The sequence below is a fragment of the Apteryx mantelli genome, chromosome 1 (assembly GCF_036417845.1).
Source record: "Apteryx mantelli isolate bAptMan1 chromosome 1, bAptMan1.hap1, whole genome shotgun sequence".
Taxonomy (NCBI): domain Eukaryota; kingdom Metazoa; phylum Chordata; class Aves; order Apterygiformes; family Apterygidae; genus Apteryx; species Apteryx mantelli.
In genome coordinates, this window is record NC_089978.1 from 153,362,664 (window position 1) to 153,384,981 (window position 22,318).

The 22,318-nt window shown below is 49.9% G+C and overlaps 2 protein-coding genes and 1 pseudogene across 2 annotated transcripts in view; 1 reads left to right on the plus strand and 2 right to left on the minus strand.

Moving 5' to 3' along the window:
• The window catches only part of CACNA2D4 (calcium voltage-gated channel auxiliary subunit alpha2delta 4), a 136,087-nt gene extending 122,759 nt beyond the window's left edge, over positions 1-13,328 (plus strand). The window contains exons 37-40 of the mRNA XM_067307017.1: positions 5,178-5,295; positions 11,409-11,521; positions 12,361-12,443; positions 13,242-13,328. Of these exons, the coding sequence (XP_067163118.1) occupies positions 5,178-5,295; positions 11,409-11,521; positions 12,361-12,443; positions 13,242-13,328 (401 nt within the window). The remainder of the gene's footprint in view (positions 1-5,177; positions 5,296-11,408; positions 11,522-12,360; positions 12,444-13,241) is intronic.
• Positions 209-1,979, minus strand: LOC136990970 (uncharacterized; annotated as a pseudogene).
• Positions 5,535-22,318, minus strand: part of ADIPOR2 (adiponectin receptor 2) — a 60,835-nt gene continuing 44,051 nt past the window's right edge. The window contains exon 8 of the mRNA XM_067307090.1: positions 5,535-5,666. Within this exon, the coding sequence (XP_067163191.1) occupies positions 5,595-5,666 (72 nt within the window). The 3' untranslated portion in view covers positions 5,535-5,594. The remainder of the gene's footprint in view (positions 5,667-22,318) is intronic.

Genomic DNA, 22,318 nt, shown 5'->3' on the forward strand with positions numbered 1-22,318 from the left:
CCTTCACTTTGGTTCTCAGCTGTCCCACTCTTTTCAGGCATTTTGCTAAAAACAAAGGCTGCTTTTAACAGGCTGTTCTTAACAAAGACTGTGCCTTCTTGCAATATAGACTATATGGGTCTTGTAGACTTCAGATATTAAGAAGCAACTTAAGTCTTCTTTTCCACACTCCATGGCATAGCTCCTTCTGATGAATACCAGCCCAGCTCTAGGATAATGCAGTATTACTTTCAATCAGTTTAACTGATAGGTATATGCTCTAGCTCATAAATCCACTCTTACAGGCAAGTTAGAAATCCCTCCAGACACAGTCCAGACTGGCTGTGTTTGTATCTCACTGCTTCCATATTTAGCTTGTATTTGCTGGTTTGCTCTCTGCCCAGCAAGATGTATGCGTGAGAGAAACAGAGACCGTTAGAATGTGTCTTCATGTATGAAGAAGAGGATGAGAAAGGGAGTGTGGCTGTGGATGAAAAAAATGAGTGTCCATGTGTGGGGGAGGGAGTAGCAGGGTAGAAGAATACTGTTGGGGCTGGAAGGAATGGATTGCACATGTTGTTAAGAATGGGCTGTAGATTTTTGCCAGAGATGTGAACGGTTTCTTGACTGCCTGCCAAGGCTGGTGTATGCAAAAAGTATGGAGAGGAGACATTTGTGAGAGAGAAATTGAATACACATTTATTTGGGGATATATATACAGAAGAATTAATGGTTGAGGATCTAATGCTCACCCTCGTCTGAATGTGCAACTCTGGCTCTGCAGCTCTGATCATATTCCTGCTTCCCAAGTTCTCTTGCTTTCTGGGAAGGCAAGACTTGCTGTTGGAATATGGGCATAATTGATTCAGATTGCACTTATCATGCAAATCTGCTTTTCAGTGATGGTGAGAAGACATGTTTGCTTCCACAGATTTTCACTGCTCTCAGCATCTCATTCCTGTCTGTGTTTGTAAGGGCTTCTACTTTTATGGAAATCATCAGAGATCTGAAAGCCTTTAATTAAGCCAAAATTACTTTCAGCCAAGGGCTGCAGCCTAGAAAGGACTATTTCTAGAATTCTGTAGGTCAAAAAAATGGTTTTTGACTGTATGATAATGTCCACAAAGGATATACAAGATAATTGATTAAATTCTGTACTTTGTATTGCACAGAATTTAGTACTTAGAACTTTGTATTTGTAACTAGGTGGCAGATTTTGTTTCATTTACACCAGTGTAAATCCATTGACTTGGGTGCAGTTATTCATGATTTATGCTGGTGGGAAAGAGTTCACAATCTGGGCTGTATAGCTCATAACAAGAAGCAGCGGCTTCCTTTGCTGCTCAGAAGGATTGGTTGCCAACTGCCTGACAAAGTCTTTCTGGAAGTGCAGATGGTAGCAATGACAGCCTGGCATTAACTCACTCTTTGCTATAAAGTTTGCAATTTGTTCTCAGCTCCCCTGACTGTTTACTAATCCCTGACCATCAGACTCTCAGAGCTGCTGATAACGTTTTGATGTCCAGCATGTGCATGCAGAGGCTCAGCCCAAGTGTAATGCTGATGATGTACATGCTACTGGGCTCCTCTGAACTTCTGAATACTGCTGCAGCTGCATTGCTTCCAAGGCAAAATAAGTGGCAGTACGCTTAAGCATAATCTCTGTCTTAGGTTGGTCTTGTCTCTGTGCAGAAGTCAGGAGATTTTAAAGTGGCTTATTTTCATTTAGCCTGTGCCAAGAAACTGATTTAAGATGGTGTGTGCAGGGGACTTGTGCCAGTTTAACACAGTTTAAAAATACAGCTTATTGCACATGATGAGGTTAACCCAGAGCAAACTGAATTGCAGACATTTGTAAAAGACTGCAAACAGAAGTGCAACTTCTGTTAGTGACTTAGCCCATACTACCAGTGGCAAAAGTGCCCCTGAAGGGGCTAAACCTGGTGTACTTACCACTGCTTACCTTCAAACGCACAGCCTGCTCCTGTGAGTGCCACCATGGTATAGTTTGGGCCAGGGTCACTGCTCAAGTGTCACCTCTCTAGTCTCGTGCCCAGAGCTGAAGTAGAGGTTTATCCCAGGTATGCATGGTGCAATTTGTTTAGTTCCCTTTCACATTAAGGCTTGGTTCTCCAAGTCTACCAAGTTCGGCCCAACAGCCCTGATTCAACACCGACTGAGTTTAGGAGGCCTCAAATCTCCTTCCATTCCACATTCTCAAAGCCAAGGGTCTGAGTCACCCCCTCATTGCCCCCCCACCCTTTACACCACTGATTTTTATATAGCTGTTACTCCATTGGGTTTGATGATGTTACACCAGAAAGCTGAAGCTAATGGAGAAGCTAATTCTATGTTGGGGAGGAGGGGAAAACTAAGCAGCTGCATTAAGGCTCTGTTATGTCTTTGTAACTCCTGGCATGAGCAATATGCTAAATTCTGGCAGACCCTCGTACCATACCTTTATCAGATTACCTTTATTGTCATCACAGCTGCTGTTTTGCACAGGGAATGGCAGAGTCTGGCTCCAAAGGCTCTGCTGTTATGAAAGCCCTGGTCAGCACAGTGCTGTGAATCAAATGTAATGTGATGGGACATTGAGAGTTCATTGGCTTAGGGCAAATGTGTGGTCTTGCAACAAGTGTGCCCCTCAAAAGGCTCTATGCCGGGCACAGACTGTGATAGTCTGGCCTTGTGTTTTGGAGTTAAATAGTTATTTTCCTAGCCACTAGTACAGCAAAATAAGGCTGAAGGAAAAGGTTCCCACTATGTTTTCCATCCTCCTTCTACCATCAGGGACTTAGTGGCATATTGTTAGTTCTTCGTAGCTAGTCTGATCAGGAAAGTATTTGTCGTTTGGAACCTTAGAACATAAAGGGAGATATCCTGAGTGTTTTACCAGAAATGTCTAATCCTCCTTTGAAATTTGCCTCAGTAATAGCATCTTTTACTGCTCATCCCAAATAGCCTTAGGACTGTTCATCTCTGCTACATATCCTAGTAAGAGCAGTTCTCTGTTTGTTAGTAAAAATGGGAGAGGCCTTTTTGTGCTTCTGCAGTGTGGGGTTTTTAGGTGCAGTGCCTGTTCGCACAGTGGAACAGCAGATGGTCACAGACACAGCCAGAGAGCTCCTGGCTGGCCACAGAGTTGCCCCCAGACCCTGAACAAATTTCATCCATTAATTTAAAGTGAATCAAGGGTGAATACAGAGCAAAGCAGAATGCTGAAATCAAGCCCTATATGCTTTTGGAATTGTGAAAAATGAACCCAAACATGATACTGAAAGGTGGTTCCCAGAGTCTGGAAGGATTTAAGTGGGAGGCTGCTTTGTGTGTGACATATTTAGAGAGAGTCTGAAGAAAAGCACAAGGCACAACTACCAGAGACTCTGTACTGCAGGGAGGGGTTTAAATACACATCCTATCACCTGGTGAAGGCATTAGAGGGGAGATTTGGCTGCAGTTCCTGGCTCTTAATGGATGTCTTATGTCACTGAATCTGCATGGGCAGAGAGAAAAATCATCCTTCTTGTCTCTCTCTCACATAATCCATATTGTTTAGATGGCGAGCTCCCTGAGGTGGTGACTGCCTCTTACTGCGTCCTTCAGCAGTGTCAGGGGAGAGGAGGCCAGAGGTCTCAGTGAGGACTTTTGGGTTTTACAGCAACACAGATTACCCATCAGTATCATTGATGGTCTCTTGGTGCCTTCTTACATACCTTTACTGATTAAAACCTCTGTTGCTGCATTTTTCTATAAATCATCAGTGCTGGTGCTGTTGCAAGGAAAAAGCTGGTTGTCCTCCAGATCAGAAGGACTCTTTTCCCCTGCCCATCATGCCCAGCAGTGCATGCAGCCACCGTGTGGGTGGAGGGTTGTGTGGGAATCTCTTGTTTTCAGACCCAAAGCTGATTTAGAAACCATTTCTCTTACTTCCTGTTGTTTGAGCCGCAGCCACTTCTCCCCTAGCAACAAAGCCTCACACTTCAATCAATCAGAGACATTCCTCTGTGGGTGACAGAGGCAGGAGCTGGCTTTACTACCTCTGGCATCAGAAAAATAATTGCCAGACTGGCCCAGTATGAGCAAGGCAGTTGTTTTGGGAAAGGAAGACTTTGTTGAACCCCTAGAAAGGATGCCCTTGGTTCTCCGGGGACGGTCTGTAAGGCAAAGAGGTGGTTTGGCTCCCTCTCATCCTGAAATTAGTTTGGGAGCCCCACAGAGTGTGACTGATGAGTGACGACCCAGCTGCTCACTGCCTCTGTAATGGATGGTTCCCTCCAGGAGCTGGTTCCTCACACAAGCTGGGACTCTGCCACTCTGTGAGAGCTGTCTGGTGCTTCCCTGCGGTTTCGTGGCAGATCTGTTTGCTGCTGGTGTTTTCTTTTTAACGTGACACATACGTAACCCATCAAATTCCCTGCTATAGGGTCTCTCTGAAATGTTGCAGCATTCAGAAAGGGTCAGAGGTTGATGGGGAACATGGAAACATGGGAGGTTGCATTAAACCACAGATCCATTTTAGAAAGGCTACCAGGCCTCATCTGCCAGTGGGGATACCCTTAACATGTAGTGGACTTCCCACTGGCTTACAGATGCTGGGGATCCCCGTCAGCGCAAGTCTCCAAGCACAGACACTGAGGACTAGTCTAGCCACAGCTCTGAACCCAGGTTAAAACCAATGCTCGAACCAGGGTTGGGTTAGGCAGGAGGGCCTTTATTAACACAGCTGATTTGGTAGACCCCCTCCCTTGAATACAGGGATACCAGTGTCAAAATGTCCCTGTAATAGGCTTGTTGGCCCTGCCTGCGGGCTCCCAGTGGTGGCGCCGCACCCTTCTGCCACTGTGGCCCCACCGCTACCTTTCCGCAGGGCAAGGGCCAGCCTTACTTCAGGGAGCCGAGTGGGAATTTTGGGAACATTTCTCACATAGACTGGGTTTCCCACACCACCTAGTGGGAGCAGGGATCACTGCAGTGCTGAGTTTCTACAGCATCTTGCCTCTCATATCTGTCTCCTTTCTCTCTGGTGGGCACCTGCCTTTGGCCACCGTCAGAGACAGGACACAGGGCTGGATGGGACTCTGCTCTCACCCAGATGGCCAGTCCTAAATTCTTACATGGTTGCCTCCATACAGACCTCTCCCTCATGAGCCTCTAACCTTCATTTCTTATATCTTGTCTCCTTTTCACCATCACAGCTCACAGGCATAAGAAGCAGGACACCTTGCAGCCCTGTGACACAGAGTACCCTGTCTTTGTGTACGAGCCAGCCATCAAGGAGACAAATGGGCTGATCAAGTGCAGAGATTGCCAAAAGTAAGAATTACAGATTCCCTTTCATTTGGGGTTTTCTGCTCCTACCAGCTCACGAGACACGCACAGCTGCAGTCACCAAGTGTGCCAACAGAGCTCAATAGCCACACTGGACAACATGGAGGTGGGACAACCAAATTAAAACTCCTGGATAAAAGAGAAAAATTTTAAACTATCTGTTAACAAGCACAGCTGGCTGTAGAATAAGGGAGAAAGTTAAAAAAAAAATCATTCCATTCCACAGATTTCAAAAAGAAACATTTTTGTTGTTTTTTTTCATGTTTTTGGCAGAAGTTTTCTCTTTAGAAGATTCTCCTTTTTGCATTGCTTTCATCTTTCCTTTTCCTTTTGTATTTTTCCTCTTTTCTGTTTTTCTACAGAAAAAAAGGAGGGAGGGAAAAGAGCAGTGTTAAACCAAAAGAAATCAAAAAACAGATACACTTTTTTATTCTCCATTTTCATTTTAAGAGAATGAACAGTCAAAAATAACAGAAAAGTCATTGTGAAGAGAGGCCATTTTCAGCAGTTATAAAGTGCCTAGCACCATTAGTAATCACGTGTGGGAAGGTGAAGAAAGGACAAATTTCCACAGCCAGCTTTTCCCAACATACTCTTACACAAAAATGCACAGAAGACTCAAAATGGATCTAACTAACTGGAATCCCTCATAAAAAAAAAAGCCTAGCCAGTCTGACTTCAGTCTTGGATTGACTTCAGGAAAGAATTAAAGGTTAGGAAATCAGCTTGTGCTAGTCAGCATGACTTTATGAAAAATAGTCCTTGCCAAACTTTGTCTTAGAAGAAATTGCAGATTCGGTTAAAAAAGCTATTGCATAGGTGAGATAAGCTCTGGGCAGATCCTAAGGAGTTAAGTGCACCAAACAGACCTGTTTGTGCATTACACATTAAGCTGTCTCCGCAGGAATCACCACCACCAAACCAGCCTCAGGCCAACCTCGCCTTGGTGCCGGCCCAAGCTATTGCCTTCTCACAGCTGGAGTCTGGTGTTCTTTGCAGTGCTGTCACCCACCCTCAACAGGAAAGCTGACAGATGTTTCCACCCCAAGATTTTTGTACTTTGGTGGTCACAGCAACCTCCTGAGTGGTGGGAACGGGGGGTTTGAATTATCTCAGAGCAACGAGGCCGAAAACCCATGTCTCCTACTTCCTGCCCCTCTTGATTCACTGCCTTATTGTATAAAACAGGAGGGAGGCAGCACCATCACTGAGCTCCTTCTTCAGCAGCCACTGAGTCCTGCTCAGCTCCTTCATAGTTAAAGTGTGGGGCTGGATTGCAAGTTCTGGATACTGAGTGCGTCTCTTTTGCCACCTTCATGCAAATGCTCAAAAGTGGGGAGAGTTCAGACACAGGCTCTGTGTAGCATTTGCCCCAGACCTGCTCAGGCATACAAGCTCCCTGGATCACATTAGCAACCCCAGACTGTTCCAGGTGGCATGGGAGCCTTCATGCTTCATTCTGGGCATTGATTTCCACTGCAGAGGGTGAAAAGTTGGCTCTCAGTCCTGCATATGGGGTGCCGCCATCCTAATCACAGAGTTTGTGCATGGGTTAAAACCTGGCTGTCAAAGTTCCCAAAGTAATCATCAGTCAGGAATACTCATGAAGTGGTCACATGCTGCAGTGCATGACCTTCAACACCTCTGTCGAGGCTCTAAAACTGAATATTAAAAAAAATCGTTAAGAGACTGGCAAAAGGAGAGGCTAAGTGGTGAGTAACCAGGGAAACAGGGCTGTCCTACAGAGCTGTCAGGATGGATGGCACAGGGGGGACACATCCTCACAAACCTGTATTTCTAATGTCTGATCCAGGAACCCTCCTCCTTGGCTGAGAGAGGGTTAGCAGGAGTGGTGGCACACAGAGACATATACAAGGTACAGCATCGCAGTCCTGCCAGCGCCAGCACAAGCACCCTGAGTGTGCCATCACTGGCTTTCTCTGTGCCCAGATGCACATGTGCAGATGTGCAAACACATTCAAAGGCACATGCAGCCTTGTGAGCATACACATCTCTCTCACACACACACACACACACGGACAAAACTGTGCATGCAACTGAAGCACACGCCTGCCCTTACCCTGCTGTGCCCACACAAGCCTTCCTGCCCGCGCAAGCCCTCCAACTCCTGCACAGCCTGGTAGCAGCACTTCCCCATCCTTCCCTCACATGATGCAACCCCTCACATGCATGTGCATGGGCAAACAGCTGCACCTAGGCACATCCTCATCTGCACGTGCCATTAGTCATCACTGGACACATTTGTATTCTGCTTGTTCTACAGGGAGGGGAAGGGACAGGCAAACTTGTGACCACAAATTGATGTGTCACTTTTTTTTTTTTTCACAGCAGTAGGCAAACAAAGCACCCTGTGGTCAGTCCCATTTCACAAATACAATGAATGACGCTACTGGGAATCTTCCATTTCTCACTCAAATAACATGAAACTTAGCAAAATTCTGCCCTTTGCAGGACCACATACTACCTGCACCCCGCACTGTACAAGCACATGTGTAAATATGTTGACTGGGCATTGGAAGACCACCACCTGAAAGTAGGCCTTCTCAGATGTGATCTTCATTTCTGACTGCAACTGGTACATGTTGCCCCATTTCAGTGTGCATGTATATGTGTTTTGGGAGGAGTGGGGTTTGGGGGGGGGGGGGTTGGAATTGGTTGGGTTTTGGTTTTGATTCTGGCTGTCTGAAGATTGACAATTGATGGGGAAAGATGGGATCCACCTCACTAAGCAGGGCACACATGTCTTTGCCAACAGGTTGCCAGCCTGGTAAGGACAGCTTTAAACTTGGAAAGATGGAGGAAGGGGAGAGTTATAGAGACAGGGTAGTCGGCAAAACTCAGCTCAAGTTGGGATGCCTCCAGCAGGTACATGCAACCAGGGAAGTGCGCATGGGACATGACTATGGAGGATCCTCTTTTACCCCTCCTGGGAAACCTGCATGCTCGATCACCTCTCTGAAATGCCTGTACACCAATGCACACAGCATGGGGAACAAACAGGAAGAACTAGAGATCTGTGTGCGGTCGCAGGGCCATGATCTCATTGCAATTACAGAGACATGGTGGGATAGCTCGCATGACTGGAGTGCTGTCATGGATGGCTACGTGCTTTTTAGGAAAGACAGGCCAGGAAGATGAGGTGGTGGAGTTGCTCTTTACGTGAGAGAGCAACTGGAATGTATTGAGCTGTGCCTAGGGGTGGCTGAAGAGCAAGTTGAGAGCTTATGGGGAAGGATTAAAGGGCAGGCTAGCATGGGTGACACTGTTGTGGGTGTTTACTACAGGCCACCTGATCAGGAAGAGAAAGCCGATGAGGCCTTCTACAGTCAGCTGGAAGTAGCCTCACGATCCCAGGCCCTGGTTCTCATGGGGGACTTCAACCAGCCTGATATCTGCTGGAAAGACAACACAGCTAGGCACAAACAGTCCTGGAGGTTCCTGCAGAGCATTGGTGACAACTTCTTGACACAGGTGGTGGAGGAGCCAACAAGGAGAGGTGTGCTGCTGGACCTCATAGTAACAAACAAACAAGGACTGGTTGGAGATGTGAAGGTCGGGGGCAGCCTTGGCTGCAGTGACCATGAGATGGTGGAGTTCAGGATGCTGCGAGGAGGAGGCAGGGCACTAAGTAGGATCGCAACCCTGGCATTTAGGAGAGCAAACTTTGGCCTCTTCAGGGACATACTTGGAGGAATCCCATGGGTTAGGGCCCTAGAAGGAAGGGGCGTTCAAGAGAGCTGGTTAATATTCAAACATCACTTCCTCCAGGCTCAAGAGCCATGCATCCCTATGAGTAGGAAGTCAAGCAAAGGAGACAGAAGACCTCCATGGATGAGCAAGGAGCTCCTGGCAAAACTCAACCAGAAGAAGGAAGTATACAGAAAGTGGAAAGGGGGACAAGCCACTTGGGAGGAATATAGGAACGTTGTCAGAGTATGCAGGGATGTGATGAGGAAGGCTAAGGCCCGTTTGGAATTAAATCTGGCGAGAGATGTCAAGGACAACAAGAAGGGCTTCTTCAAATACATCAGTAGCAAGAGGAAGACTAGGGAAAATGTGGGCCCTTTGCTGAACGGGGTGGGTGCCCTGGTGACGAAGGATGCAGAGAAAGCAGAGTTACTGAATGCCTTCTTTGCTTCAGTCTTTACTGCTCAGGCCAGCCCTCAGGAACCCCAGACCCTGGAGACAAGAGAGAAAGTCTGGAGAAAGGAAGACTTTCCCTTGGTGGAGGAGGATTGTGTTAGAGATCATTTTGGCAAACTTGACACCCACAAATCCATGGGCCCTGATGGGATGCACCCACGAGTGCTGAGGGAGCTGGCAGATGTCATTGCTAGGCCACTCTCCATCATCTTTGAAAGGTCATGGAGAACAGGAGAGGTGCCTGAGGACTGGAAGAAGGCCAATGTCACCCCCAGTCTTCAAAAAGGGCAAGAAGGAGGACCCAGGGAACTAAGGCCAGTCAGCCTCATCTCCATCCCTGGAAAGGTGATGGAACAGCTCATCCTGGAGGCCATCTCTAAGCATGTGGAGGAAAAGAGGATGCTCAGGAGTAGTCAACATGGCTTCACCAAGGGGAAATCATGCTTAACCAATCTGATAGCCTTCTGTGATGGAATGACTGGCTGGGTAGATGAGGGGAGAGCAGTGGATGTTGTCTACCTAGACTTCAGCAAGGCTTTTGACACTGTCTCCCATAGCATCCTCATAGACAAGCTCAGGAAGTGTGGGTTAGATGTGTGGACAGTGAGGTGGATTGAGAACTGGCTGAATGGCAGAGCTCAGAGAGTTGTGCTCAGTGGCACAGAGTCTAGTGGGAGGCCTGTAGCTAGCGGTGTCCCCCAGGGGTCAGTCCTGGGTCCAGTCTTGTTCAACTTCTTCATCAGTGACCTGGATGAAGGAACAGAGTGCACCCTCAGCAAGTTTGCTGATGATACAAAACTGGGAGGAGTGGCCGATACACCAGAGGGCTGTGCTGCCATTCAGAGAGACCTGGACAGGCTGGAGAGGTGGGCGGAGAGGAACCTCATGAAGTTCAACAAAGGCAAGTGCAGGGTCCTGCACCTGGGGAGGAATAACCCCCGGCACCAGTACAGGTTGGGGGCTGACCTGCTGGAAAGCAGCTCTGCGGAGAAGGACCTGGGAGTGCTGGTGGGCAGCAAGTTGACCATGAGGCAGCAATGTGCTCTTGTGGCCAAGAAGGCCAATGGTATGCTGGGGTGCATCAGGAAGAGTGTTGCCAGCAGGTCGAGGGAGGTGATTCTCCCCCTCTACTCAGCCCTGGTGAGGCCACATCTGGAGTACTGCGTCCAGTTCTGGGCTCCCCAGTACAAGAGGGATGTGGCACTACTGGAGCAAGTCCAGCGAAGGGCTACAAAGATGATTAGGGGACTGGAGCATCTCTCTTATGAGGAAAGGCTGAGAGAGCTGGGCCTGTTTAGCCTGGAGAAGAGAAGGCTGAGCGGGGAATCTCGTCAATGTGTACAAATATCTTAAGGCAGGGTGTCAAGAAGATGGGGCCAGACTCTTTTCAGTGGTGCCCAGCAACAGGATGCGAGGCAACAGGCACAAACTGAAACACAGGAAGTTCTGACTGAACATGAGGAAAACCTTCTTCACTGTGAGGGTGACAGAGCACTGGAACAGGTTCCCCAGCGAGGTTGTGGAGTCTCCTTCTCTGGAGATATTCAAAACCCACCTGGATGCAAACCTATGCAATGTGCTCTAGCTGACCCTGCTTGAGCCAGGGGGGTTGGACTTAGACAATCTCCAGAGGTCCCTTCCCACCTCAACCATTCTGTGATTCTGTGATTTTGTGCCTAGCATGGAGTTGCAAATCTGAGCCAGTTAGGAGTTTCCTGCAGACAAAAAGGTGTGTTAATACCATCTCCCCCTCGCACACATTCCCCAGCTGCTCATTATTTCTCTCCTGCTTTCTGCTGGCATCCCTTTCTGATAGTCCCTGTTTTCTTTGCATTCCTTTGCTCTGGTAAGCAGGGCTAGGTGTTGCCAGGGCTGCTGCTCTGGCTCTGCGGTGGGAGTAATGTGATTTCTCTCGCGTGCTCCTTTCTCCATAGGATGTTTGTGGCACAGCAGATTGCCAGCAGTAACCTGCTGCTCCTTGTCACAGATGCCACCTGTGACTGCAGCATCTTCCCACCTGTCCTGCCAGATGCAAAAGAAGTCAAATATATCCTTCTATGTGCAGCAGGCCTACAAGTCTCCACAGGCCCTTTCGTCTCTGTGTTTGCTGGGGTGCTCCTGTAGCAATCACTGTGGGGAAGGGAAAGGAGGTGGAGGGCAGGGCCCAGCTTGCGGGACAGCCAGGGAGACAACCAGGGAGCTAGGCAAGTCTGAGGTGTGATGGAGAGGAGAAAACAGCCCTTCCCTTTAAAATGCGAAATGAGAAATGGGGGCACGCTAACATGAGGACTTGCCACAGCCACTAAGGCATTCCCTGCTGGAGAGAAAAGTGTTGGAGCCACATCTTCTCTCTCCCAGGCCAGAGGACGAATGTCTCGTCTCTGCTACAAACTGCAGAGCCCGGGGGCAGGAGCAGGGGGCAGGGAAATGAGGCTGCGCCTTGGCAGCAGTCTCAGATGGGCTGTACAAGTGCAAGGGCTGGGCCAGGCTGCTGCAGGCTGGGAGGAAGGGTCTGTGCCAGGGTGGGCGCAGCTGCGCTGGCTCCCCAGCAGTGCTCCCCTGTGCATTTGTAGCTCAGCCCTACTTGGTGAGGGCAGTGACATGGTGAAGCCTGTTGCCATGAAGCCGAGCCCTCTCCATGCATTTTGACATTTTCAGTTGCCCATCTTTCCTTGCCTTCTCCTAGCGCTTCAAAATGGCCCTGACCTGCCTATCTGCACCTTCACAGCTGTGAGATGACCTGCCCTTCCCTTCTGCCTCCCCAGTCTGTCCTCAAGGCTGGGCAATTACACGTAGACAATTTGCGTCAGGACCCCTTTGCCCTGTGTCACACTCGTACCCCTTTTTGCTTGCCTGCTTCTGCTAATGTCCTTAACAGCCTTTCACATAATGCATCAGTGAAGTGTGACCGGATGCGCTCGCAGAAGCTGAGGAGGAGACCGGACACCTGCCATGCATTTCACCCCGAGGTACCCCCGTGGGGCAGGGAGGGAGAGCACACGGCTGGGCTCAGCCATGGCCCTACACACTGCATACATGACTGCGCACCTGCATTATGCATATCTTCTCCCCATCCTGCTGGCTGGACTGAGGGTTTCCCAGCAAGGGAACCCAGAGGGTTTCCTAGCAAGAAAACGTTCACACTAGTGACATCTGTGAAGGGCTTGAGTTCAGACAGTAGTGGGCTGTTGGGTTTCTTTGGGATTTCTTTGGGGGGATTTGCTTGCTTGAAGAGCATCTGCTGCTGCAACCACTCCTTACAGCCAGGGACTGGCACAGGAGCAGAGAGCTCTGGTACCACTGGTGTGAGCATGGTCTGGGCACCTTCGCACAGCACGAGATACTCAGCCCTGCTGCCTCACCTCCCTGCCACTGGCAGGGGGAGCCTGGCTGCCTGTCCTGCAAGGCCAGAGGCAGGCACAGTGACCCGCTCTTGGGCAAAGGACTCCCGAAGGAGCTGCAGGAGGCCCCTGCAGGTGCAGGCAGGAGCCCGGGGAGCCCCCATGGCAGCATAGCTGTTGCAGAAGCAGATCCTGCTGCACCCTCAGAGAGCAAGGGCTGGATTGCAGGGTGTGGGGCAAAGCACAGTGAGTGCTGGAGAGGCGTGTGGCTTTCTAACTTGCAGGGAGCAGCCTAGGCCTGTGGGCATCAAACCAGTCCCTTCCTTTGCCCTCAGTAAGCCCTTCCGAAAGTGAGAAGAGGGCTCCCTTTCCTCTGACTGGTGCCACCCTGGCAGTAAGCAAGCTGATGCCTTGTCTCCTTCCCAGGAAAATGCCCAAGACTGTGGTGGCGCTGCCGAGATTTCAGTCTCACCAACGTTGCTCCTACTGCCCTTGGCGCTGCTCCTGCGGTGACACTGTCTGCAACACCATATGCAGCAGAGATGTGAAGAAGGATGGGGCGACCTCTGTTTCCAGCAGCCAGCTGGCCACAAGGCTGGAGCTGTGGTAGAAGCGGACATCGTGGCATGGGTGTTTCTGTGACTCCCTCTGTGACTCCTTGGGGAGATGAGGCACTAAAGATGCAGCACAGCGTGTCCTGCATCCTTCCCAACAAGCCCTGTTGTTCAGTTTGGTGCCAACATTGGAAACGGTTCCCTCTGTGAGAGCCCACAGCCCAAGGCCTGGCCACAGTGGTGTGGGAACCAGTGAGGTCAGCTCTGTACACTGTATACCCGAGCTGCTCCCAGCCTGTCAGCTCAAAGCAGGAGAGGCAGAGGTCGAGGCATGGCTGATGTGTAGGTTTGACCCCCCCACACCTTATGTTTCACTGCTGCTCCTGCTAGGAACAGCAGAGCCCATGCAGATGCCCTGGGGATTTTACTATGGCCCTGCCTCTCTCAGAGCCACACTAGAGTGATTTACCCCACAGAGGGAGAGGGCTCTGCTGGGCCAGCCTTGCCTTAGGAGAGTGGGACGGATAGGAAACCCTGTCTACCTGTTGCTCCATAAGAGCCAGGATTTTGAGCACCTTGGACTGGGGCAGCCATACCAGACCAGAGCCCACACAGCTCCTCAGCAGGGAGGCAAAGTCTCCTGGTCTTGGGGGTGTTCGGCGGTCGGACCCCAGGGACAGGACATGGCATCTAACCTGAATTGCACTAACGTAACATGCACCTGGACCATGGGAAGTAGCAGGGCTTGACTAGTTAGCTGCAGCTACATGAGCTCTGCCAAGATGCATGTGGTCTCCAGCACAGACCTTCCCTAACACTGCTAGAACAGCATCCAGGTTCTTGCCTATATGTGGGCTCCCATGTAGGAAGGCATTATGTATGACCCACCAAAAGAGGGGGTAGGTTGTCTGCTGCCTGCTAGTTTCACTGTGTAAGCAGCTAAGAAACAGGCAATTTTTCCCTCAGAGCTGCACTACCTGGCTCACTGAAGCTGCCGCTGGCTGTCTTGGGGCAAGCAGCCGCCCACCCTGAGCCCAGCTGTTCCCAGCTGTTGGGCATGGGCTGGTTCTCACAGAGCTTTATGAAAATGAGTGGGAAGTGCCCATTTTTCCTTTTTTGTATGAACTGCTCCGTATCATCTATTTAAAAACAAATATATGGCATATTTTAAATAGATACTTAAGCTGCATCATGTCATGTTTGGTGCTAATCACAGCCCTACACTACATCCCAGACACCCCTCTCCCTGCCAGAGCCCACAGGGACATGGCACAGGTGGAAGAATGGAAATGGAGCTGCACTGTTTGGCCATCAGGGATATGGTGATATGTGCTATGCCAAGAAGTGTTCCTGGTCGCTGCCCTGCTGCTTTTACTGGAGCTGTGGGAAGATGAGTCTCCTGCCTTATAGGGCACTCTCTGAAGCCAGTTAGCTGCACCACACTTAGCTCACAGCCCTCTGATCACCCTTGAGGCAGGCGGAGGGCCTGGTGCCTGCAGGGTACGTGCTGGGGTAAGGATACCACGGCTAATGGCTACAGACAGCAGCAGGGTCTCACCTTGCGTTCTGCACCTTCCCCTTCTCTAGCCACCCACAGCACCTGCAGGTACACAGTGACAGCTCCAAGGACCAGGCTGGAAGACGAGCAAGGCAGTGTCCTGTCTTGGCCTCCCCTTCGAGGTGGGCAGCTTCAGGAGCCCCACCACCCCTCCGGGCCCCCAAGAGCTGTCTGGCTCGTCACACTGAACCACCAGCTCCAACAGTAGGTGTCTTGACGCTGCCCTTCGCATGGCATCCTCGTTACTCCTCACTGAGCGCCTCCTGCCACAGCACCAGCAGCAAACCCACTGCTCCCACAGCTCAGCAGTGGCAGTGGTTAAACACACGCACAGCTCGTACCAAGGGCAATTTTAACAGGGCTTCTCTGAAGCTTTAGTCTCACACCAGGATTGTCTTCTTCCCCACACAGCCAAGAGTCCACAAATCCACCCCAGTGTGCGGCAGGGCCAGTACAGATGCTTCCCCTCCTGCCACCAAATCTCAGCCCTAAGCCTAATGGAGACCTTCTGTGACATTTCAGCTCCTTCTGCGGCTCTTTTTGCCTTATCGAAGGTGATGCTACAGCAAAGAGGAACAACTGCAGTGCTGGAAGTAAATCAGCCCCTGAAAGTGGAGTTGTTTTCCATGCTTCAGATCCAGTGACCTTATTAGAGTCAGAAGCAGCCAAGAAAGATGAAGACTATGCTGAGGAAAAAGAGTCTCCTGTAAGGACCGAGGAGCTCTGGGATCTGTTCCCAAACTGAGGAGCAACTGGCTCAGGGCATCCCCCACCGGCTGACGCAGCTCCCAGAACATCACACTCCTGCCCTTTGTGTGAGCCCTCCTGGGGCACACAGCTCTCAAGGGTGACCTCACCTGTCAGAAAGGATTAAAGTCCCAGCTCTGCTCAGCTTAAAAAAAGATATATAAATACACATTGCCCTGCCGCATAACAACATTTGACTTCAGGTGTATTAATCCACAAGAAACAAGGTCCTGTAAACAGACCTGCACTAAAAAAATAAGATGAATTATACCCAGTTTAATTACTTCACACAGTTTGTATATAGGTTTCAACTGAGGGGAAGGGGAGGGTAAGGGGGATGGAAATTGAATTATTTCTTCAACCAAAAAATAAGAGTGTAGGTCTGCCAGTAAGTCCTGGTTTAAAAATAAAGCACAGCCTGGAAACTTGTCTGCCCAGCGACTTTCACCAGTTTGCCCGATGCAATGGCAAGCTGTTGCAGTGAGAAGCAGGAGGACAGACATTTGCACCTCAGTGGAGCTGGCACAGAGATGTAACTGGCTAAAACAAAACAAGCCACACTTGGAGGTGCTGGAGCTGCTGTGCCAGGGCTTTCTGGGCCACCACGGTGCAGCCTGAACCAGCGCGTGGGCAAGGCTAGGCTGCTCGGCTGGGCCCTGCCAGGGGTACTGCAGCAGTGCCAGCATCGCAGAGCCTCAGCCTGCACGGCCTCAGTCCCGTGGGTCGTGCTCCCGCCCTGCCAGCTCATGCTGCCTGCTCTGGTGCTCACTGGCTGTCCTCCGAGTCCCCCCTGGCGCCCGTCACTGCTGAAGAGCTCCCCTCCCATCCACGCTTGGGGCTTCAGCTAGGTATAAAGGGGTGAAACCAGGTGGCAACTTAACAGCCAGGGGATGCTCTTCAGAGAGCTGTTTCCAGAGAGTGCCCCTGCAGCAGGACATGATGCCTTGATGGGGACATCACAGGCAACCACTCGCTGCCCACTACAGCCCTGCGCCAGGTGGTGGAGGCAGCCTCAGAGCCTGCAGCACCGCTGGGTATCCCTTTGCACAGGGCTCCCTGCTGCCCGTGGAGGGAGCATGAGTTAAAGACCTGCTGCTGGCGCTGTGACAGCCCAGCTTGCTGCAGGGGACCCAGCGCCCCAAAACCATGGCAGACAGGCTTGGTTAGGGCTGCTCCTGGAGGGTCTGCACTGCTCAGGGCCCTGCCGGTCCTCCCCAAAGGAGGAAGCATGTGCACACGCTGCAGCAGGCAGAGTTTCCTAACAAAGCTCTGGCTGTACGTTCAGTTGTCAAAGCCATTTATTAGGAGGCAGGCACAACTCTCTTTCCCACATTGCTGATTACCCAAGGTGGGATGAACTGCACACAGGTATGTTTTTAGCCTTCAAAGGTAAAAGCTTGCTTTTTTGCCAGCAAAGCAGACTCCAAGCACACCTACCCATTTCTTGTCTCTGCCATGGGGTTAAGCAAATTCCACTGTATGCTCTGCTTGCCCAGCAGAGGTATCAACTCACAGCCCTGGAGCAAAAGCCAAATCCCCAGGAAGAGCAGCTGCTCCAGCTCCCAACTTCTTCAGCCCCGCGTGCTGGGCAGAGCAGACAAAAATAGGTCAGCAAAGCAGAGAGCTGAGGACAGAGAAGTCAACCAGCAGCTGAGCAGCTGTGAAAGAAGCCATCTCTCATTTCCAGCCAAGCAGCATCACACCGCCACCCCAATACGGCACTATAAATCACAGCTGTAAGCTCTGCAAGATCCTGTCTGCCCCTGTAAGTGCACAAACTGGAGGTAGTGGCTTTTATTACAGAAGGACAAGACTTGAAGGGTGGAGGGTCACAAGTGCTGCTCAGCAGTGAACAGTGCCAGTCAGAGCCACCCAACCACATCTGGCTGCTGCACAAATCGGGGCTCTATCAGCCCTAAAAGCTGCAGCCGATTTCTTCCCAGGAAGGAGGAGAGGGAGTCAAGAAGGGACTCTAAATTATTTAGGATAAAATCCTGAGAACTACAGGTTTCAGAGACACCACATTACAGGCTGCAGAAATCCTATCGCCCCGTACACTGTGGCAGGCACTGCTAGCGTCCCAGCTGCAGGCAGGGCCACACACCTTGCACAGCTTTATGTACACAAACCCTATCTTGACTCATACTACCAAACCTGTGACAGAGCAAACAAAGCGATGATTTAGACAATCAAGTATGACCAGACACAGATGATTTCATACTATAAAAAAGTAGGAAAATCAGTCCTAGATTTACCTAACAACATCAGCTGTTTGCAATTCAGACAGGGCACAGAAACAGCCTGTCCTGAGTTGCCTTTTCCTTAGCAAGAGCCTGGCAGATCCCAGACTGGAGATAGCACTGAGCACCATCAGGAGCCATATGCTACAAGCAGGGTAGGTGGGGTGACCTCTGTGAGGACAAAGGACTGATACCACGGCCTTGCTCAGTTTTATGCTCACATCTCAGACCTGAGCTTCTCAGAGTATTTTCCAGGATGGTCTTTCTACTGACAACAGCAAAGCCCATTGGTACTCTCTGCACAGAAACCCTGCAGGCTCACATGACTCCGCATGGAGGGAAGTGGGGGGCTGAAGGCAGCCAAATGCACCATTTACTTTTGCACAAAGCTATTTTTGAAAGCAACCGGGGATGGAGCATCAAACTCCTGTGCACTGAGCAACTCCATTTCCAGCTGGCTGGACCCCTGCCAGAGGGTGTTGCTCCACCCCTTTTGCCCTGTATCACTCAGCTGCCAGCACTCGGCTGCTCTCCCACATCGCAGTCTCGTCTCTGGGCCTCTCCCCCGCCCTGCCCTAGGTGCAGATCCTCTTATGCCACCTCTGCCTGCACTTGAAAGGAAGCCCTGCACCTTCTGTCCTTTCATCACAGTTAATGCCACTGTCATTAACTCCTATTACGTCAGTCCCAGCAACCTGGCCATGAGCAGCTCTTCATCAGTGTATGATGCAAACTGTAATAGCCCCAGTCACATGCTGCAAAGCACGTTTCTTTATTAAATATCTCATGGGCTGTTGAGAACCAATTTTCACCAATTCTGGCTTTATCTACTGCTGCTTGTGTGCTGTGAGGCGCTGTGGAGCCTCAGCCCCCAGCCTTTCCCCAGAGCAAGGCAGTGGTAGGTGAGGACTGTGCACTGAGCCCCTTCCTGCCCCTTGGTTGGATCCATCACTGTGGTCTTTCCTGCTGGTGTTATGATGGGCAGCACATCTGCTGCACAAGGATGAGCACAGGTACTTCTCCGGCCCTTCTCAAGCTGTTTTCCAGGAAAACAGGATGGAAAACAGGTACACAATCCCCTCCTGGCTTCCTGCACATGCAGGGAGCAGACTGAGTTAGTGGCTGCAACAATGATAGCAGAAAGCTGTGTCCTTCCAGGAGGCCCTGCCTTCCCTCAGCTCTCATATCAGGGACTCACTTCATACAGGCCACACAGGGAAGGAGTCAAGGAGCTGCTGGGGAAGCCCTTGTGCCCGTCAGAGGGAGTACACCTAAGCTGTGCACATTAAACGCTAGCCAAAACTCAATTTGCACTTGCTCTTTTGAATTTCAGCCAGCAATTGCTTTCTACTCCAAAGCAGCCTTGGCACTTAACGCCAGGCTGTGCTGGAAACACCGCATGAAGCCTGCTGTCATGTTCCTCTCCTCCCTGTACTACCCATCTTTGAAAAATGCATCACAGCAGGAAAATGACTCATCTGTGTTAACAACATTAACAGACTGCTCTGGCGTCACTCCTGTGGCCAGGGCTGAAACATCGCATAAACACAGTCACTTTAAAAAACTAGTACGAAGGTTGCCAGCAAACACAGCAAATTCAGTCTGGCCGTGTCAGACCAGGGCCAGGATCAGTTGCTGCTATGCAAGTGTGGGGCAGGTGGGAGGAAGGATGGAGCTGGAGGAGAGCCAGGGAAAAGCCCCAGGCTGGCGCTGCTGCTGGGAACAGCAGGCAGGGCGGTGGTGGCAACTGCTGCTCCTGGGAGGGACAGCATCGCCCTTTTCCTTCCCAGCAACAGCTTCCACCCCACAAGCCCTGGCTGCTCCTTTTCCTTCTCCTCAAGCTGGCTCTGCAGTTTGGCATTTGATGGTGAGAGCATCCAGAGCTATGCTGCAGCAAATGGCCAACCCCTTTGATCACTCAACCATGGCTGAGTGTGGGAGCAGGGAGGCTCAGCCGCGCAATTTTTTTTTGGTTTGTGGGAGCTCAGCTCCAGTCAATTTTAAGGCAAACTTCAAGCAATACAGCAAAGGTTCAGCACAGTTAGAGACAAAAAAAAAAAAAAACATATATCTATTGGATCGGGTGTAATTTGTCTCTGTTAGGGAAATGCATCATCATTCTGGGAACACAGCCAGCCATATGATTCTCTCATCTTGTTTACAACTAGACCAGTTCAGTTTTAAGCCAGCTGTAAAAAAAACTTTGTCCGGTTGTTCTATACCAGAGATGAAGCTACTAAAAATGCTATCAATGTGCATCTTCAATGCAAACATCTCAGAGCTCAAAAACAGTAACGTCACTGCCATTGAAACAAACACTATTGGAGGAGAGAACAGCAAAAGAGAAGCCCTCCGGAGTCCTAGAAATGCTAGAATTAAGCAGTCAAACAATCCTGTTGTGCACATGCAGTACTGCCAGGCTAACTGCTCATTCACATACTGCCATCCCATCCCAAGAAGCCTGTCTTCCTGTGGGTGAACAAGATGGTCCACACTGAGGAACCAGTTACCCCACGGTCCCTTTGCAGCTGTTGACCTGCATTGCTGTTCAGATGATGCTGGGCAGATTTCCACGTGGACTCTTTCTGTGTCACTCGTTGTTAAAGTACTTGAAGATGATCACATGCGAAGCGCTTGGCACTGCCATGAGGTTGAGCCTGGTGTTCCCTTTTCCTAGATAGACATGTGGGCCCAGGAATTAACAAGCGTCTTCTCCAAGGAGCTGATTTTTCCAGGGAACTTTATTCAAAGGCACATCAGCTAGCGCTCAGTGCTTCTGGAAATTAGCTTCGAGAATTTAAACTTGGGCACTCAAGACAAATACAGAGGCAGTGACCAGCAGGAGAGGCTGGTTCAAACTGCTGGACATCACACGCAAACTTTGGCAGAAGCAGAAGAACTCAGTTTTGCAGGGAAGCTGCTATTAGCTTCAACCAAAACAAAATTTCCTCTTTCCAATCACATGCTTCATTTACTTCCAGCTCCTGTAATAAAGTTAGGCAATGGCCTTAGACATTCACCTTTATTGCAGCAGTCCATCAGGACAAGTTCACCCTTTGTAATGAATTAAGCAAGGGTTTTTGGGGAGAGAAAATAGCATGGCCACAAGTACATGCAGAAAGGTTAAGAGATGCAAGTTAAAGTTGCCCAGGCAACTTTTAAGTATCATTCTTATTTCTGAAAATCAAACCTAGTTTATATTCAACTGGGGCAGCATTTTTTGTACTTCATGTGTGATCCGAGAGCAAAATTCTCACCACTCTTTGAATCCTGAGACCTCAAGTTGTCACAGGTCATTTACTCAAGCTGGATCTCTTACAAGTCACTGCAGAACATGTATCCAGAGTTAAGTAACTAACAAACAGTACAGCTGTAGATGGCCACACTCAGTGTGAACTAACACAAGAGGAGGATTAGACATATCTTGCCACGGGGGTTCATAGATGTTTGCTGACAGCTAAGGAATGGAGACAGAGGAATACAAGGCTCCACTCCGGGCACAGGGCTGGCCTAGTCAGCACCAATCTCACCCCCTCCCCAGCCAAACACAACTGCTTCCTACCCCTGCCAGCCCCCAGCTCCGTATACAGGAATGAAACAATTCCTCACATGGGCACAGACAGCAAGGCAGATCTAGCAAGCTAGGAGCATTCTTTCCTTTACACCAGTCATTTGAGTCCAGCCTTCCTGAAGAGCTATTCCCAAATTCAACTGATCTAAAAGCCAATGCCAGCCAAGGTCTCCAAGTCCTGTCCTCTTTCCTTACCAACTCTCATTCTTCCGGCCCTCAGTCCCTCCTGCTCACTTTCCTCCTCACAGCCTCGCACTCCCAGCAAGTGTTTTACCTCTGGCTTTCCAATACCATCACCACCTTACAGCCTGTTTCTGCTCCTTCCACCACACCCAGTTCAACTCCTTGGCCCAGTTTGTTCCTTTCCCTGGCCTGCTTGCTACTCCTTTAGCATTCAAAGTGTTCCTTTCCCAAAACTGGCTGTGCACCAGGACTGTGGGTAGATATAAGACACTTACTGCCCTTAACCCTGCTGGCACCCAACCTGAAGCAGTACACATGGTCTGTTCCAGAACTGGAAACCTGAGCCACTAAAAATCCATATCTCTAAAAATGCAACAATAGGTACCTTTCCAAATTATAGCTAGCCCAGGATCAGATGGAGTCTTGGGTGACAATGAGAGATCCCCAACAAAAAATAACCCCAAGACTTTCTTTCAGCTTTAGGTCCTCATTCTAAAGCATAGATTCAAGTAAGCTTTCCAAAACAAAGAAGAAACTTAAAAGTAACAGTAATCCCACTTTGTCCTTAAGTCACTTTTTAAATACAGTAGAGGTCAAAAACAAGCAGACACAGGACATGACAAGTGTTGTCCCAAGCTATTGCTCTGGTT